The sequence below is a fragment of the Engraulis encrasicolus genome, chromosome 22 (assembly GCF_034702125.1).
Source record: "Engraulis encrasicolus isolate BLACKSEA-1 chromosome 22, IST_EnEncr_1.0, whole genome shotgun sequence".
Lineage (NCBI taxonomy): Eukaryota > Metazoa > Chordata > Actinopteri > Clupeiformes > Engraulidae > Engraulis > Engraulis encrasicolus.
In genome coordinates, this window is record NC_085878.1 from 33,586,408 (window position 1) to 33,605,332 (window position 18,925).

The 18,925-nt window shown below is 43.6% G+C and overlaps 1 protein-coding gene across 1 annotated transcript; it reads left to right on the top strand.

The window, feature by feature from the left end:
• Window positions 1-6,280: 6,280 nt before the first annotated feature.
• On the top strand, window positions 6,281-12,209 carry irx5a (iroquois homeobox 5a). Its single transcript, XM_063188937.1, has 3 exons — window positions 6,281-6,852; window positions 7,906-8,311; window positions 8,862-12,209. Exons 1-3 carry the CDS (start codon window positions 6,610-6,612, stop codon window positions 9,551-9,553), a joined length of 1,341 nt encoding a protein of 446 aa, XP_063045007.1. The 5' UTR covers window positions 6,281-6,609; the 3' UTR covers window positions 9,554-12,209.
• Window positions 12,210-18,925: the final 6,716 nt, after the last annotated feature.

Sequence of the window (18,925 nt, forward strand, 5' to 3'; positions counted from 1 at the left end):
GCGGCCGGCGGGCCTCCAGAAGCAGGCCTGCTGTCCTACGGCCTCGTCATTAGCGGGAGTTCGGGAGCACGAGGGTAAACGAGTGAGCCGCAGAGGCTAAAGCCTAGCAGAGCCGAGCCGAGCCGAGGAGAGCAGAGCACAGCAGAGCACAGCACAGCAGAACGGTGGGAGGAGAAAAGAAAATATTTTGCTCGGAGGGAAGAGGATCTGAGGGCAAAGGTGTGTGGGAAATGAGGAAAGGGAGTCCCGCAGACAGAGACAGTGTCAACATTCGACTTGATATCCCAAACAACGTCCCCCCCCCCTCCCCTTGTAAAAGCACTGTGGTCTGATTGTGGAGGTGATCGCTCTTGTTCGTCGGATTTCCCCCCACTTAAGCATTTTGTTGGCTTGTTTTGCGAAGCTTCATAACTGCACCGGCCTGTACTGAAAGCTATGCCGAGTTTACACTTGGATCCCATGAAGATAGAAAAAGAAGCTTCAGGGGATGAAACAATAAACATGAAGAATTCTACAATAAGTGCTACATATTTCTTTGGAAGGATGACCGCAGAATAACAACACGGACTTCCTACGGTCCATTTAGAATAACACCCGACTAAATGCCACACTGCAGGTCTTTTACGTCAAATAAAACAATGGCAGTTTTCACTAGAAATTGTAAACTACAATATCTTATAATATAAGGTAACTTGGTATATTTACTGTACAGCACGTTAGGTTACCAATCACAACAGGATTTTTATTGTGGCACTTTGATGCCATATGACATTTTTGTACAGTCAAAATCTATTTGGCAAACACTCCCAGGCGTTGAGCAAATCTGCCACCATCAATCAAATCCACAAAGTCCCCCTCTCTCTCTCTCTCTCTCTCTCTCTCTCTCTCTCTCTCTCTCTCTCTCTCTCTCTCTCTCTCTGTCTCTTCATCTGTACTCTGCCTTTCTGGTATACGTTGAACCAGAGCATGGCAGAGAGAGAGCGAGAGAGAGGCCCTGCTGTGAGAGTGGTGCCTGGCCAACAGTAGCAGTTGGAGAGGGAGGAAGTGGAAGTGGCTTCAGTGTTGTGTAATGGCGCTGATGGGGCATCCTTCAACAGGAGGAGATCCCTTTCAAGTCTGCATCTAACTGCCTGGCTGCCTGGCCCACATTACAGCCCAATCAATATTTGGTTAGTCACTTGGCTTATTGACTCATTTCAAAAATAAAATCACTGGTCATTTGTCCCTCCAGAGGAATAACAGGTATTATCCTATTTTCCTCCCCAGCCCTCTCCCTGGCTTGGCTGACCTTGCAAAAGAAAGAAATAGAGAGAGAGAGCGGGAGAAAGAGAGAGAGAGAGAGAGAGAGAGAGAGAGAGAGAGAGAGAGAGAGAGGGAGAGAGAGAGAGAGAGAGAGAGAGAGAGAGAGAGAGAGAGAGAGAGAGAGAGGGGTGGTGGTGGGGGGGGGGATGCTGAACAGACAGGGGAGAGAGAGAGGGGAATTGCCAGGCCTGTGGAAATACTACCCTGTGGATACAACTGCAAATATCTTTTTCCCCTTGATAAGTCATTGAAAAATCAATGTCTGCTTCCTGCAATCCGTCTCAGGCAATTCAATCATCATCTGCACTGTTGGCAGCTGGATAGTGGGGGGGCGAGGCAGAGGCAGAGGCAGAGGCGGCCCCTGATCTTTTCCACTGAAATGTTTAATTTCAGCCTCTCCTCTAATAATATCCCCCATCAGTTTAGCAGCAGGAGTGGACAAAACCACACAACGCAACACTCGCAGACAACAGAGGAATTTGGACGATGAGGTTTCATGCACCGCCAATACATGCATGTGTGCGTTGGCTGTAAGATACTACTGTATATGGCAAAGATGCTTCATCTGCCTCTAATCCACTCCATCCTACCCCAACCACACCTCTTTATAAGTAGGCAAAAGATGTGGTTTTTAATTTGTAATGTAACAATATAATGTAAGTAAACAGTAGCATGCGTGACATTTGTGTTTGTGTAAACAAACACACACACACACACACACACACACACACACACACACACACACACACACACACACACACACACACACACACACACACACACACACACACACACACGCACACGCACATTTTGTTTCTATCTATGTGGGTACCTGCCATTATAATACTATAATTCAAGAAAGCTATTCAAGAAACTATGCCAAGATCAAACCCATCCCATACCCTAACCTGACAATAAAGTTTGTTTGCGCTTTCAGTTATGTCATTAACAACAATATAATAACCACCCTCAACCCCACCAATCTCCATATTTCTATTTTTGTATTATTACTATCTTATTGGGGCCTGACTCCCATATGTGCCCATATCACCCATATCACACACACACACACACACACACACACACACACACACACACACACACACACACACACACACACACACACACACACACACACACACACACACACACACACACACACACACATCAATTTTCTTTTCCACAGACAAGACACGGAACCACTTGTGATACAGTCTCCAGCACCATCAGGGTCACCACTTTAGAGGTGTTATTTGCACCAATATCATGCGGCCCTTATTGCAGGGTGGAGGATATCTGCCCTAAATTACACCCAAACTGAACTGGCCCAATTTAAGTCTTCATCTGTACTGGCACATTAAACAGCGACATTACATCTCAAAATTATAAAACCTGTGTGCGCGCGCGCACGCACACACACACACACACACACACACACACACACACACACACACACACACACACACACACACACACACACACACACACTACTTTATGCTGGAATATTTGATTGGCTCTTGCTGGTGCATCTTAAGATGTGGAAGCCAAGATAAGAAAGTCAACATTTGGGGAATTTTATTATGTTTTAGTCTTCAGAAGTGATGTCTAGCTACAGTGTGACTAAAATGATCAGGGAACAGGGCTGCTTATTTTGAGGTATACTGAGCTATAGTTTTGGTAGAGAGATGATGTTGACAGTATCTTGTTTTGTTTATGTACTGACCAAAAGGGTTTCCACGTGTTTAATAATGGAATGGTTAAAAATAAATTACCTCCATCATTTTTAGTCAGATATCTCCAAAGCATAGCCAGCAAACTGTTTTGAATTTCAATTGGCTTCCAAGTGGCAAAACCCCTCGGCTAATACATCAAAGAATATTTAACGTCAACTAATCGGTTTAGGACACAGATCTGAAGTGGCTAAAATCCTCATGAATGCTTCCACGTCGTTAACTGCCCTTTTTATTTCTAGGAAAAGCAGGTGGAGAGCTGACTGGGATAAAATAACGCAGACTAAACGCAGTCACAGACTAAAAATGCTGCCCATCGTCTGTGGACATGCATACAATTAGTGTACAACAATGGACAGTGCTGTATAATAATAGCCTCTGTATCCAAATTTGATTACGCCTTCTCCCGGAGGCATTTTTAGAAGGTGAAGCGCCACAACACATGGTCTGTCGCTAGATGCTGCTCTGCTCTCCGTCCTCCCCTAGTGTGTGAAAGGTACTCTTACTACTATTTGCTAGAGTCAGGTTGTGTTGCATGAACAGTTTGGCCAAACTCTTCACAACATCTAAGCAACAGCATGCCAACATCATGCTACGATTTCATTTCGGAGAAACAAGCACATGGCTATTTTTGCATGCTCGACAACTTCAAATAAAGGCACACAGTCGCTGACAATTGAATTTAAGCGTACTTGGATAGAATAAACTATTCAAATAACCCTGTTTTTCACCTTTGAAAACGCGTGCGTAACGGGTCGTACGTTTCCAAAATATTCGCGCCATGTAAGCTACATTGATAATTTATTTAACTGATAAAGCAAGAGGAGCGCAACATTTTGAAGAAGCGAGGAAGTGCCTACCCGTTTTTCGCCTCATCTGGAAGTTTTCCACTTTAAGAGATGAGGAGCCGCGGTCTTCTTACCTGCTCCGTGAAAGTGAGACTGCTCAGCAGCACTCTCTGTATCCCCAGTCCATGCGATTTAATTCACCTCCCGCTACACTTGCCCGGTAGTTCCCCCATCAAGCGCTATCGGTGACGAGAAAATCATTATTGCCAATAACAGACTATCAATGAGTATTGACGTCAGTGAGATCCTTTCCCCCTTAAGGTATCCCTTGGAAGTGTATTAAAAACCGCAGGGACATTGGTCATTTACAGCGTCCTTTAAATGAACAGCACTGATAATTGGCCAGTGATGAAAGAATGTGGGTGAACTCATGGACAAAACATAACTCGCTGCACTGTTGTCTGAGTTCATCAGTTCTATTTGTGTATGACTTTGTATTCCCAATTTGCCCATGGGCTATTGTGGAACGTCTCCTGTTGGACTAGGCTATGTACAGTCGATAACACGGTGAGCCTTAATGCTTTGATAACTATGAGATCTATGATGTTACAGTTGCCACTGTCACATCCAACTAATTAGAAGTGATGAGATTTAAATAAAAATAATAAAAGCATTACTTGTCAGTTGCAGCTTACAGACTTTGTGCAAAAGTGGGGCTTGTAGTGTCATTGTCACCATCATTATTATTTCTTCATGAAGCCCTGTTGGCTTTTTTTCTAGTTTCTAGACTCTGCATTGGCTCTGTGTGGAGCCGCGTCATTATTCTTCCCTCTCATGAGGTTCTCGGAGCGTCACAACACGTGACCATGTGCACACACAGTTTTTAGCAGCGCCTACAGCGATCCCTTTCGGTTTACCGGAGATTTGAACTACCCATAGCGAGAAAAATCATCCCCGAGATATTCCACTGCAAGACGTGTGTCTTCATACAGCCCTGGGCTCAATAAATATCCACATAGCTTCAGTCACAGGAGGATGACCAGTAATATGCTATTCTTGTTTGAACAGCCGTTCAGCCGCAGGTTTCATGACAGCTGAATATGCAAGAAGGTGCTTTGCAATTATTTTAGGAAATAATTACAAAGTAATAATAACATAACCTCATTTACCCTAAGATGAATAATACCACTAATAATAATAATAATAATAATAATAATAATAATAATAATAATAATAATAATAATTTGGTTGGTCTTTTGTGTGTGTGTGTGTGTGTGTGTGTGTGTGTGTGTGTGTGTGTGTGTGTGTGTGTGTGTGTGTGTGTGTGTGTGTGTGTGTGTGTGTGTGTTTTTTTTTTGCTTTTTGTTTTTGATTTTTCCATGCCACATCACGGATGGAATATCAAATCATATCACAGGATAGGTCACCCAGAATTAGATAAGTAGATATATATTCCAGTGGCGAAATCTATCTGGCGGGATGATAAGAGATTACAACCACTGTTCCACGTGGATTTGGCGTGCTCCATGTGGTCTTAATCTGTCAGTGTTTAGGGATTCTGGGGCTGTACGGGTGGAAATAGCAGAGCTGTGCTCCCTCGTCCTTCTCTCTTGAAAATGGCCGAGACACCGTAGCCTACTAAACACCTGTAGGAAGTTATTGGCATTTCCTATTAATCAGTAGCCTACATGCAGGCGCACTTGCGATGACTGAATAACCAGAAGTGATTACTGTTTGAGCAGTTTGCGTCTGTTGTGGTCTTTTTTTCACCAGGCCTACCATGGGTTGTGCGTATTTTGCCTCCGTTGCGTAAAGTATAGTTTGCCATTTCCAAAAATAAATAAAAATGATCTACAATGAAATGATTGTGAAAGCGAAAATTAGCTTCGAAATATTACCAAATCTCGCGGAATATACGAAGACACGGAAGTAATACGCATTTAAGACGCGTGTTTTAAAAATAATGAGCGCACATATGCCATAAAAACCTGCAAGACGACGACCCATCATGTTGAACATGGAGCTCTTTTCCCCCTCGCATTTGGCAAGCGCGTCCTGGCAGACAACAGCCCATTTGTTATTAATCAAGTGTGAAAGTGACGGCTTCATGTATTTAGAAAATGAGGAAAGTTGGAGTTGATCTACTGACTCGCATGAGATCGACATCCAGGGGCTGGCGCACTTGAGTCTAAAGCAATGAGGCTTGTTTGAGGGGAAAAATAGGGTGGAGAGAGAGAGAGAGAGAGAGAGAGAGAGAGAGAGAGAGAGAGAGAGAGAGAGAGAGAGAGAGAGAGAGAGAGAGAGAGAGAGAGAGAGAGAATCGATTTAGGCAGAGCGGTGGTAGCCCAGCATAAGCTTGCCTTTTCCTTCGATGACTACACCCCGAGAGGAGGAGCGTGAAGCACGTAGTAGGCGTCAGAATCCTCAATTTCCAACTTAGCATCCTGGCAGGACATTTTCCCAAGCAAAGCCCCCATCTGAAGGCAAAAAACTTCTGCACGGCATGAGAGAAAGCGAGAGAGCAAGTGAGCTAGAGGCGAAAGGGACCGAGACCTAAAAAAAGCGAAAGCAAACACAAGCGAGTCACCGAACTGCTGACAACGACCAGTTAACACGTTTAAAGTCCTATGTGTTGGTTGGTTTTCTGGTTTTAAACTGCAAGCGCTTCGACAGGGGACAGACGTTGGTCTGTTGATTCAAGACTGTAGCCTTATGACTGTGCTCGGCGAGTGCATGAGAGAATAGAAGGGAAAGTGCGCAAGTAAGTGGCTTATTCTCGGGGTTTCACGATGGCGTATCCTCAGGGCTACTTGTACCAGCCATCCGCTTCCCTGGCACTGTACTCGTGTCCGGCTTACAGTACCAGCGTGATCTCAGGACCACGAACGGAGGAACTTGGAAGATCATCCTCGGGGTCTGCCTTTGCTCCGTATGCCGGATCTACCGCGTTTACCAGCGCCTCGCCTGGCTACAACTCCCATCTACCGTATAGTGCGGACGCGGCGTCGGCAGCCACATTCGCTTCATATGTGGTGAGTGTGGTCGACTGACTAGTTTGATCATTTGGACTTATGAGTGAAAACTCTATAAATGTTTCTGTTGTGTGAATGCGTGTGCGATTTGCATGGAAGGGCAGAGAGCATTTCGTCTAAGTGTTGTCATTTCCCCCTGTCAGCTTTCTGTTTTGCTTTCTGCGTAGACTGTGTCCTACAGACTGGAAGTAAGGGTTTAAAACGTTTAATTAAAAACAGATTAATGGTAAAGCCATTAAGTTACGCAACATTTTAAAAAAATGCACAATAATTGTACTTTACCTAATGTAAGTATCTTGAAGATTATGAAGGACATTTCTTGTTTGTTAGTTTTTTTTTTAATCACAAAAACCTGGAACTGGAAGTGAACAGGAACCTGGAAACTGTGATGCATGTTCGTTTGTTTTTAGTTCCTTTTAAGTGCGTATATAAATAATATGTTCACTATAAACTGTACTTTCCCCGCTCATGGGTGACCACAGGGAGTGCGTATTGATTGAGCACCCGTCTAAAAATGTCTCCAAGTTAGAAAATAAAAACATGGTTGGGTTTACGAAATTTCCTTTGGGTCAGCTATTTATCTAATGCACAGACAGAACTAATTAGGTTACACAACATGTAGGCAAATAATCATGGATTGCATTGTTAAAAAGAAGCATTCAAATTCAAATCTCGAAAGAATATGGGTTGCAGTCTGGGAAGAATAGTTTTGTCTAGTGTTATACTTACGGCTGTCAAGTATGCGTGTGTATTATTGTTTACTTGAGTGCACAGTGTGTGTGTGTGTGTGTGTGTGTGTGTGTGTGTGTGTGTGTGTGTGTGTGTGTGTGTGTGTGTGTGTGTGTGTGTGTGTGTGTGTGTGTGTGTGTGTGTGTGTGTGTGTGTTTTACGCGCGCGCACGCATGCATGTGTGTTTGGCGTGCGTGCGTAAAACTGTGTTTTGGTTCAACAGTTTAGTTTGTTTTGTGGGGAAAATACATATGTCAAAGTGCACACTACTTTCTGCTATTTTAAGAATAAGCTACTTAAACACACATACATTTTGTATTGCAGAGTTCACCCTACGATCACACAACTGGCATGGCCGGTTCGATAGGCTATCATCCATACGCTGCTCCCCTGGGCTCGTACCCCTACGGTGACCCTGCTTACCGAAAGAACGCCACTCGAGATGCCACCGCCACCCTCAAAGCCTGGCTCAACGAGCACCGGAAAAACCCGTACCCCACCAAGGGGGAAAAGATCATGCTGGCCATCATCACCAAAATGACCCTCACCCAAGTGTCCACCTGGTTCGCCAACGCTAGGAGGAGACTAAAGAAAGAGAACAAGATGACCTGGACACCCCGGAACCGGAGCGAGGACGAGGAGGAGGATGAGAACATTGATCTGGAGAAGAATGACGACGACGAGCCTAACAAGCCCTCAGACAAGGGAGACTCGACAGATACCGAGTCGGGTGTGTAGAAAAAAAATCATCAATTTTTCATCGCAGTCGTTTCCACTCAGGGCGCAAAATTGATTGCTGGTTAATGGTGGTATATTATTTATAATGGGACAATTGCTTTAAATAATAATCACCTTGAACTCTCCTAATTTGACTTCTTGTGGGCTGAGAATTGCTGGTGACGTATAGTGTTTGCAGTCCATTTATCTTCAGCGGGGATAATGAGGCCACAATCTTTGCATTATGCCTGCAGTATTATCACGATGGCTTTATTACCGGTATAACCAATATCACATTATTTAGGCCTACTTATTTTATGGCCTTTGACTTTATTGATATAATATCTATAAGTTGACAACATTTTATATTTTCTTTTCTTAATATTACGTGTAGCCTAAATGTCTGAGATAAGATACCTTTATTGGCATAGTTTTCAACATGCCATGAAATTATCAATATTGGCCCATTACAAATGTATTAATGTTATAAAATTGGCATTACCCTATTAGTTACACTTTCAAGAATTTTAACATTTCAACACTGTTTATTTGCTTTATTGCAGACAATAAACTGATCAACCCAGGGGACATTTGCGACAGATTCAAAGATGACAGTCATGGAAAAGACATGGATCCTCTTTTATCCAACACGGAATTAAAAGAGCATGAGGGCCGGACGGAACTGCTGCCTGAGTCGGCTAAGCCCACCACCTCTTCCCCGTCTGGTGTGCCTCGGGGGAATGACATCATTGCGCACGAGAAGCCGTCAGATTTGGGCCACGCACCGAGCACAGTGAACAGCAACGTCACGTCTGTTATCCATTCGCCCCCGTCGGCCCCCAAACCGAAACTTTGGTCTCTGGCCGAGATCGCAACATCCTCAGACAGGTGTAAAGGCAGCAGCGAGGGGCCGCAGGCCACGGTGATGGGTCAAAGCACAGTAATCGCGACCAACGCTGCGTCGCCATCTCGATCATCTTCCCAGTGTCACCTCCCAAATAGCACGGTCCTCTCCCGGCCCATTTACTACACTTCCCCCTTTTACCCCGGTTATACGAACTATGGCACTTTTGGACATCTCCACAGCAATCACGGATCCAGCACGGGCACCACGCCACACTTCAATGGATTAAACCAGACTGTATTAAACAGGGCCGAGGCTCTGGTAAGAGAAAGCAAACTCAGAAGCCAAACACAGATAGATCTTTGTAAAGACTCCCCTTATGAACTAAAGAAAGGTATGTCAAACATTTAATACTGGATTCCTCCCCCCAGTCACCGGACTATTATTTATTATTTGTGGTTGCATAAAAAAGAAGAAGCAAGAAATAATTATACTGTTTAAGAAAATTCTGAGGACAGTTATTTTCTCAGTAAATGCTTACCCTCAAATCTTAGTTTCTGAATGGTTAATCCAAAAGATGTAACAACTAAGAATTGTCTTAATCGCTGCAGCCGCCTGAGTCTATTTGTATTAAAGACTAATGTATATTTAATGTAGCATTTTGTATTTAAAATGGACAATACATTATCTTTGAAGTAAATTATGAAAAAAGAAAATACTGTTTGTGCAGCGATTGCTTTTGGGAGAATATTATTCACTGTGTACAGTTGGCCTACCTCTGACAAATTGCACTCTAAAAAGAACAATGCGAGTGCATTGAACTTGCAGTCGAGAAAGACGTTCACGTTTGAATATTCAAGTGGGTTAGGGCATGAACGTCTTCAAACCTATGGATTAATTACTCGGAACCACTGAGTTCTGCAATAAATTAATCACAGCCCACATCAAATCGGCATGCATACAGGGGCGAATATGATCTGCAGAAGTATTGTGGCAAGATTCTTTATTGTGGTGCTTTCATTAGAGATGGCTGATTATTCCCACACCAGTAAATTAGCTAAATATTTTTGTGCAGGTGAATGATGATATGACAATAATACAACACTGGCGAAAAAACTGTCAAGCACTCATTTAACCCAATTATACTTTAACCGCGTCGTGTTTTATGCAAAGCAATCAGGTGGCGAACTCCGGTAATGAGTTCGATTTTATGCCAAATTTAGACCTCATTACGATTGCCAAGGCGTGGCAATGCTGTTAGAAGGGCGCGTCGGTGCGTTTATGGCATGAGGGTAGGCTTTGGAGCATAAGGGGTTTGTTATATCATTAATGCTGGGGAGAGACGTAATGCTGCTCTGAATATTAAATTGCTGATGATTTCAAGAACTGGGGCCAAGGTGACATGGCCAGTAAAAAAAATCCCTCTCCCGCTGCTTGAGCGGGCATGCAGGCCCATCGCACTGCCTTTACAAACTCTTCCCGCTTCCGCAGGTAGGTGTCACACTTGCTCTTAATTTAAGGGGGTTACTCTTAATCGGACATTGCAAATGCTGCCTCTTCAGGAGACACGACAAATTGGAGTCACAGCAGCGGTTTGAAGAGAAATGCCATGTAGCATCCACTGGTGTCAGTTGTCCAAAGCTCATTGCGGTGCTGGGATGCATTTTTTTTTTTTTTTTTACTTTTGTGTCATGCCTTACTTAAATTATTCAATATTTTGACTGAGTGATAAAAAGCACCTTACTGTCTTCGATGTGGTTTAATTCAAGGCAGAATTTTCTCGCCCTTCCCACAGGATTAATTAGCAAACCAATATAAAATCGAAAATTATCCACGTGCTATTATTATTATTATTATTATTATTATTATTAGGATTATTATTATTATTATTGTTATCTTTTCTTTTTTTTACACAGATTTAAAACGTGGACTATTTATAATAGCCTATCATGCAAGTAGGCCTAGGCCTAATTAAACATGAAAATGCAATTAAAACATTTCATACATTTGATCATTTGAGAGTAGGCCTAGGCCTATTTGGAGATTTTTCTTTTCAAAAAAAGTCGGCAGCTAAATATTTGCAAGCTAATTCTTTTTTTATTTCTGTCTTTCTTTTTTTGCGGCAGCATACGTCGGTTATAATATTCAAGTGATCATGATCACATAGCTCCGTGCATGGTCGAAGTGGTATCAATAATCATTATTATTTTATTATTTAGATTATTTTTATGGTCGTTACTAGGCCCATTATGGCGCCAGTAACAATAGGCGCAATGCGGTGAGGCAGCTTGCTCCGGTTTGAGGTTATATCATTAATCTCTATAGTTTACTTTACGCACTCGAGTTGAAAACTCCCCTGGGCTTCATCTAATTCCCCCGGCTCTAATGCCCTCTATTCGCCTCAGCGCGGGAGAGGAGAAGAGAGGAGAGCTGAAGAGAGGAGAGGGGGGGGGCTTCTATTTTTAATGTGTCAGAGCGGGGTGTATGGAGTCACCACTGCACCACATCAGCCGGCTAAATAGCATAATTATGTTTTTCTTTCCTGATCCCTCCAGGAATTGAAACATTCGATGCACTGCCCCTGCGCGGGCAACAACGGGCCCCGGCTCGGCTGTTTAAAAAAAGAAGGGAGGAATTGACACATCTAGAGGCCAGTAAATAAATTGTCCCTGAGATCAGAAAGAATACATGACCCATATCCAGATAAGCAAACATTTATCCGCCTGATATGTCAAAAAAGAGAGAGAGAGGGACCCCCTAGCCTACCACCCCCAAACCCACAAGGCAACTGCAGAATTGTAAACATGCCTATTGCTTTTGAAAAGGCATAATAGATCAGCGTCATCTCACACAATTATGTATTTTTTGGATGGTATAACACAATATTTGGCTTGATATATTTGTTTACCATCTGGTCCCTTTTCCACTACACCATAGGCTAACCCCAATACTGTTTTTAAAAAATGTTTCGTCGCAATTGTAGTTACTATTATTTCATGCGCATTTTACGCATAGCAAATGGCCACCCAAAACTCGATGATAGCCCTAATAATAATAATAATAATAATAATAATAATAATAATAATAATAATAATAATGAGACGCCATTTTAAATGAAACCAAACGTTAGATTAAATCCAATCCTTTGTTTATGTCATTTCTTCAGCATATTCAGATTCAAACAAGCATGCCTATAATGTTCCACGCTTTTATATCACTTTTGGATAATATTGGTGGTTGGTTGGTAGCCTATACGGCAAGCTTAGCAAGGATCTGGGCGCACAACTGTTCAGGAGTTCTTTCTCACTTCTCCTGGAGCTGAATGGCTTACTGGCTCATTGTTCGGAAGCAATGCATGGACACGGTGTGAGAATGTTAAGTGAGAGAGAGACAGTTCCCACGTGTGGAAAGAAAGAATAGAGGGAGACTCGCCAGCCACAGCGAGGGGGGAATAATGCCGAAACTTTTTCGTTGACAGCTTTCCAATCCAGGCGTATAAGAGGGTGTCTGTCAATCCACAAGCCTACTCTGTGCCTGCTCTGTTTACGATTACAAATTAAGGCCTTCGTTTAGTCTATTGTAGCCCTACCCAGAAAAGAGAACTCATCTTTCTGTAATTATTCAAATGTAAAGATGCATTTGATATCGAAAACGTTGGGGAAATGTCTTTATTTAATGCCTCGTTTACATTGTGCGAAATAGTATGCTCTGTTTGGGTCAAGTTTGCTTTCATAATATTCTGTTTCTATCAGATGACTAGGAGTGTGAGACCGCATGGCATAACTAATGGAAATATTCCATTCAAATGCGCCATCTGCTCATACAAAAGAATACACCCGCCGAGCACATAGTTTAGGCTACCCCTGTAGATTTGGGGGGTGCCCTCTTTCATTAGCAGCAAAGCTAATCACAAAATATCGTCCAGATTTTTTTTTCAGATTTCTGAGAATAAAAGTTCTGCCGCCATGGCCAGTATATGCTATGGATTTTTACGCGTATTAAAAATCGTCACGTTTTATAAACTGAACTAATCTCAGGATCCTGCTGTGTCCTAGGTTGATACCAAGGTCTATAGCAGGTTCTATTTGGGCAAGACGGAGGGCATGGTCACCTGTAAAAGCTAAATAGAAAATGGTGTGAATAGAATGTTAAAGATGTAGGCCTACACGACATTTAATCCAACGATCTACGACTCATTTTCTGTGTTCATATCCCGATCAAACACACACACACACACACACACACACACACACACACACACACACACACACACACACACACACACACACACACACACACACACACACACACACACACCAGCAGGACAGGAACAACAGCAGAAACCAACGAGTAGTAGCCTATGGCATACTTAAAAAGTCTGTTGGAAACGAAATACTCTACTGCTATTGCTGTACTTGGTCCTCTGCCGAAAAAAATAAAATGCCATTGAATTAAATATTGCCGTTGACCTCTGAGGTGGCCATATGGCAATCATGCTGCACTTTAACGAGGATTGTTTCTCACGCAGGCTTTCCAATCTATTTAGGCCTATACGTTAAAGCAAGTGTGTGTGTGTGTGTGTGTGTGTGTGTGTGTGTGTGTGTGTGTGTGTGCGTGCGTGCGTGCGTGCGTGCGTGCGTGCGTGCGTGCGTGTGTGTGTGTGTGTGTGTGTGTGTGTGTGTGTGTGTGTGTGTGTTTGCTCGCACCAGCACGTTCTCTTGTGTGTCCATTTGGTTCAGAAAAGCTACTGCAACTGAAAAGATTTTTTATCGTAGCGTATCCTGAATGTCTGCATTTTAACAACTTTCCTGTCAAAAAAGAGAGATGGAATGCGTAATGTTCATAATCCTCAAGCCAAGGCTGTGAAAATTACACCTGCTGCTGTTGCTGCTGAATGCTGCATACTTGCACAGGCTTCCACATCCCCAAGGCCAGAGTGGCATCCATGGCGAGATGCAATGGTAACCTAAACCTGTTGATAAAAGCGTTGCGAAAAAGCCGTTAAATATACGCTATGTCCCAAAATGGATTACCGTAATGACCCGGCAAATAACAAGCGACTGCCTACAATATCACGCACACCAGACCAGACTCCAGCTGAGTAGAATCAAATTCAGCCCAAACGTGTAAAAGAACACTCTTTTATTTGCCCTGCCTGGGTTATGCACTAGGACATCTGTGTGCTTCAACAGGCAAGTGTAGCCAAATGCAGAGCCGCCTGTTTTCTTCCTTTCACTTCCTTGAAGTGAACAATGTGTCGGCTCATTTGCCAAGTTCGTTGGTTTAAGCAAACAATACTAGAAGTCAGAATCCCAGCTTTCCCCCAACATGAACCTGATAATACAGCCCATTGTAAAGGATCTGAAACACAACATTGTAGCATATGTCATGAGGGGGAAAAAGCGTTTTGATCATCTTGCTCCAAGAAGACGTCGCCACCCCCTACTTCTTGATAAGAACGCTGAAAGTGGAATGGTGCTGTCCTTAACGCATGCTGGGAATATCGCCTTCGCTTTATTTAATCATCAGAGCCCACTGAGAGGCCTCTTAATTAATTATGGGCGCTAAAAATTCAGCCCAGCTGTTTTCTTCTTCTTCTTTCCTGATCTTTGAGTGCGCGCTGACTGCTGCGTGGTGCAGTAGATAGGGCCGCGACGCTGCTCAGAATAATTTCCACAAATTAGCCCTCTTTTCCACTGGAATCGCAAAGGTGCCTGGGCCTGTTTGGCTGGTTGTTTTTCATCATCCTTTGTGAAACTATACGCGGAAAATGAAGCAGGCTCGCACATCGACACTTATGTGTTTACTACTTATAAATATTTTGCGCTAAATGAACCTTCTGAATAAGTTGTAGCGCATTGTGAACTGCCCGCTCCAGATGACAGAGGGTGATTTACTGCTATTTACCCCCACGTTACCGGGACTTCACACACTGTTTTTGTTACTCCCAGGGGACAAATTACACGTGTAATTTTTAGCTGTCTTGAGTTTTAAGTGAGACCTTCATAAATTAAATAGCCTAGCCTATTCGCACAAAGTAAGTGGACGATTCTTAGATGGATAATTTGGAATTAAGAACTGTTACTCATTATTCGGGGGAAAAATGTCCAAGTAAGGCCTGGCCTAGGTTTTAAGGTGGGGTTAGCCTACTTTAAAGTGCATAAGGCGCTAATGGTCTTTTATAAAGTGTGAATGTATGACCACATAAACCGCAGAGAACCTTGTAAACGCCACTGTGAATTTTATGAAATATCTGCAAAATTCCTTATTCCGTTTCCTGTTAAGAGAACTTCAAATATAGGCTAAACTCACGCCATGCTTACGTAGGCCTACTGTAATTTGCTTAGATGGTATGTAGGTCTATAAGAGTACATCATGGATTTATTTGCATAGGGCTACTTCCTGAATGTGAATCAAACACAACATGGTTGGAATTTTAAACGCTGAAGATGTAGCCTATAAATACTGGCATGGGAATTAGTGGCATCGCTGCTCTTAATGTACCAAGAGAGTCTTTCAGAGAAACCCAACCTATATGTGCATCATAAAATATCACACACACACACACACACACACACACACACACACACACACACACACACACACACACACACACACACACACACACACACACACACACACACACACACACACACACACAGTTTACTTCTTTATTTGGATTGACAGTAGACGTTTATCAGAGCACAAGCCAAATTTTATAGGAGTTTACACAAAACTAAAAGAAACTGCTCACTGAGTGTCTTAAGGATACATGGCACCTCCGTCTACAGATGAAGAGGCTCCCGATTATACTGGATACTGAGCAGAATTTGGTCAATCTTTTTGCCTGTTGTTTAGGGAGTCCATAGATCTGTCACACACACACATTTTATGTACATGGCCTAAACTACCAAAGATTAATGTTATAGTTTTACAGGAGCCACAGTTGTTTAATGCATTACACAATGGTTGGTATTTTAATATTTTGGAGGAAAAGCACGCACACACACGAAGAAAGAGAGAGAAAGAGAGTTGAGTTTTAACAAGGACATAAAATTAAAACTCGGGTTGTATAATTCCACAACAGGGTAATTCCTTAAATCGCAGGTGGTTGTTGGAAAAAAAACTTTACTATTTCTAAAACAATATGTATGTACATCTTCTAACGGTGTGGTAGGCCTAAAGTCAAAGTTTTACAGAAATGCCATGAAACTGAACATGCAGATATGTGTTGTATGAGACGTCCCATTTATACTTGGTGTCCATTACATTTCTTTTTTTGCCCATCGAAATATGATATTACACCACCAAACTTGAAAACGCTTCATACATTTGGGAATCTTATTTCTGTCAGATTCGGGCAAACCAACAGCCCTTTTGGAAGTGGCACACAGCACTGCAGGCAGCAGGCCCTGCTAAGATAAAGCCTTATATTATTACAATCTTAATGGTACTGATGAAGATTGATGAACTGTTTTCTTTCGCAGACTTCAGAGGACTCAGGAAAGGAAAGGGGGTTGGGGGGTTGGGGGGGTTGGATGGTGTGTGTGAGTGTGACAGAGGGGGGTTACAAGCCACCCGACTGTTTATTTACATTTGGCCCTTCTTAAATGATACCTTTCTTCCAGACATCTGCAGCAAATTAGGCTGTAGATATTTGTCCTAATGACCGCACTGATGGGTGTCTAGCAGATAGATAGACAAGCGGAGGGGAGGGGACGTGTGGCCGTAACCTGTCACTCACTGAGGGCACAAGGAGAGACGGACACACACACACACACGCACACACTCACCACACACACACACACACGCGCGCGCGCGCACACACACGCACACACACACACACACACACACGCACATACGCGCGCACACACACACACACACACACACACACACACACACACACACACACACACACACACACACACACACACACACACACACACACACACACACACACCAGTGGTGGGCTAATGACAGCACTATTGGACAAGGACTGAGCTCTCTGAGTTTCCTTGACTTCTTGATATGTCTGCCCGCCTGTTTGACGATGTTGTGTTTGTTCGACAGCATGCAACCAACGCACACCCCCACAGTCCTGTATAATGTGCTTTGTTTTTAGCTTTTCTATTCGACGGTGGCCACTCACATAATTGGCACATGTCCCATTACGGAGGTAAACAGCAGGTGGTCACTTTTCTTAGCTTTTTGGGGTTTTTTTTTCGTTCTTTCTTTCTTTCTTTCTTTCTTTCTTTCTTTCCTTGGCTCGGTTATTTTAGGCTGCGAGGTGTGAAGAGGGTGATAATGAAAGAGGAAAAGAGGTGTGCTGAACTCGGGCCGGGTATTTTAGGTCCAGATCTCCCGTAAATACATACAGTATACGTGCGCACACACGAGCACACACAAGCACACGTAAGCGCACAAAAGCGCTCACACATACACACAGACACAGACACACACACATGCATGTACGCACACACAGACTTGCACGCACTCTCACACATGACCACAAATTCACATACATACACAAGCATGAACACACAATGGTACAGACATACACACAGGTACACACGGGTACCGTACCCACACACACACACGCACACACACCAAGAAACAGGATGTAAAGGAAGAGGTGATACCCGGGTGTATTACATGGCCTACGTGCCAATCGCAGTTGGAGAAGTGGCACCAGGTGATGTGGCATCGCCGTCAGCCAATCGAATGGCAGCGGGGGCGGAACTCTGTGGCCTACCTCTGCGTCAGCCTCCCTCCCCCTCCCCCTTCTCCCCTTTCCACACACACACACACACACACACACACACACACACACACACACACACACACACACACACACACACACACACACACACACACACACACACACACACACACACACACACACACACACACAGGTGAGTTGCTGATAACACACATAACGTGCAAAGGAGCTAACTGAGCCGAAATATGTCTGTCTCTTACTTGTTTCCCCCTAACATGTTTTATCATTTCATTAAAAATATATATCTGTGAGTGCGTGTGTGTTTGTGTGTATGTACGTGTACGTATTGGTATAAATATCTACGTGTGTGTGCATGCACATGTTGTATGACGCTTTCCAAAAAAGGAAAGGGAGTTAAAAAAAAAAAAAAAAAAAAAACGTTGGGTGGCTCCTGGCCAACCAGAGTCTTGGCTGAGGCTCCTTTCTTATTAGGGGATGGTTTACAGCCAAGCGGAATAGGTAATCTCATCAGTGAGGCACTTTAAACAGATAAAGAGCCCTCCCTCCTCGCTCCTGCCCCACCCTGCCGGTCGGTGGGCCTCTCCCTCCTGCCTCCAAGTGCAGGCCTCCACTGTTACCCCCCAACGCGCCCCCCACCCCAGCCCAGCCCAGAGCCCCCCACCCCTACCCCTCCCTCCACCCTCGGCATGGCCCTACCACCGCGGCGGCTAATACCTGTTACTCCCGCAACACGACCAGCGACAGACTGAGCTCAAATAATCGATTGACCTCATTTTCGCTAAAAGCGCTATTTCCAGTCTAATGGGTAATTCTTTGGCCCCTTACAAAACAGCCATCTGGGAGAGATGTACTATGCATGTGCCTCACCTGCATGGCAGCCAGAAACGGCACCAGCCAAAAAAAAAAAAAAAAAAAAAAGGGGGAAGAAGAAGAAGGGAAAAAAGGAGGGAGGGGGCTATAGCAATAGAGAGCGATAGAGAAAGACAGTAAGGAAGGAAGGAAGGAGAGAGAGAGAGAGGGAGGTAGAGAGAGAGAGAGCTAGT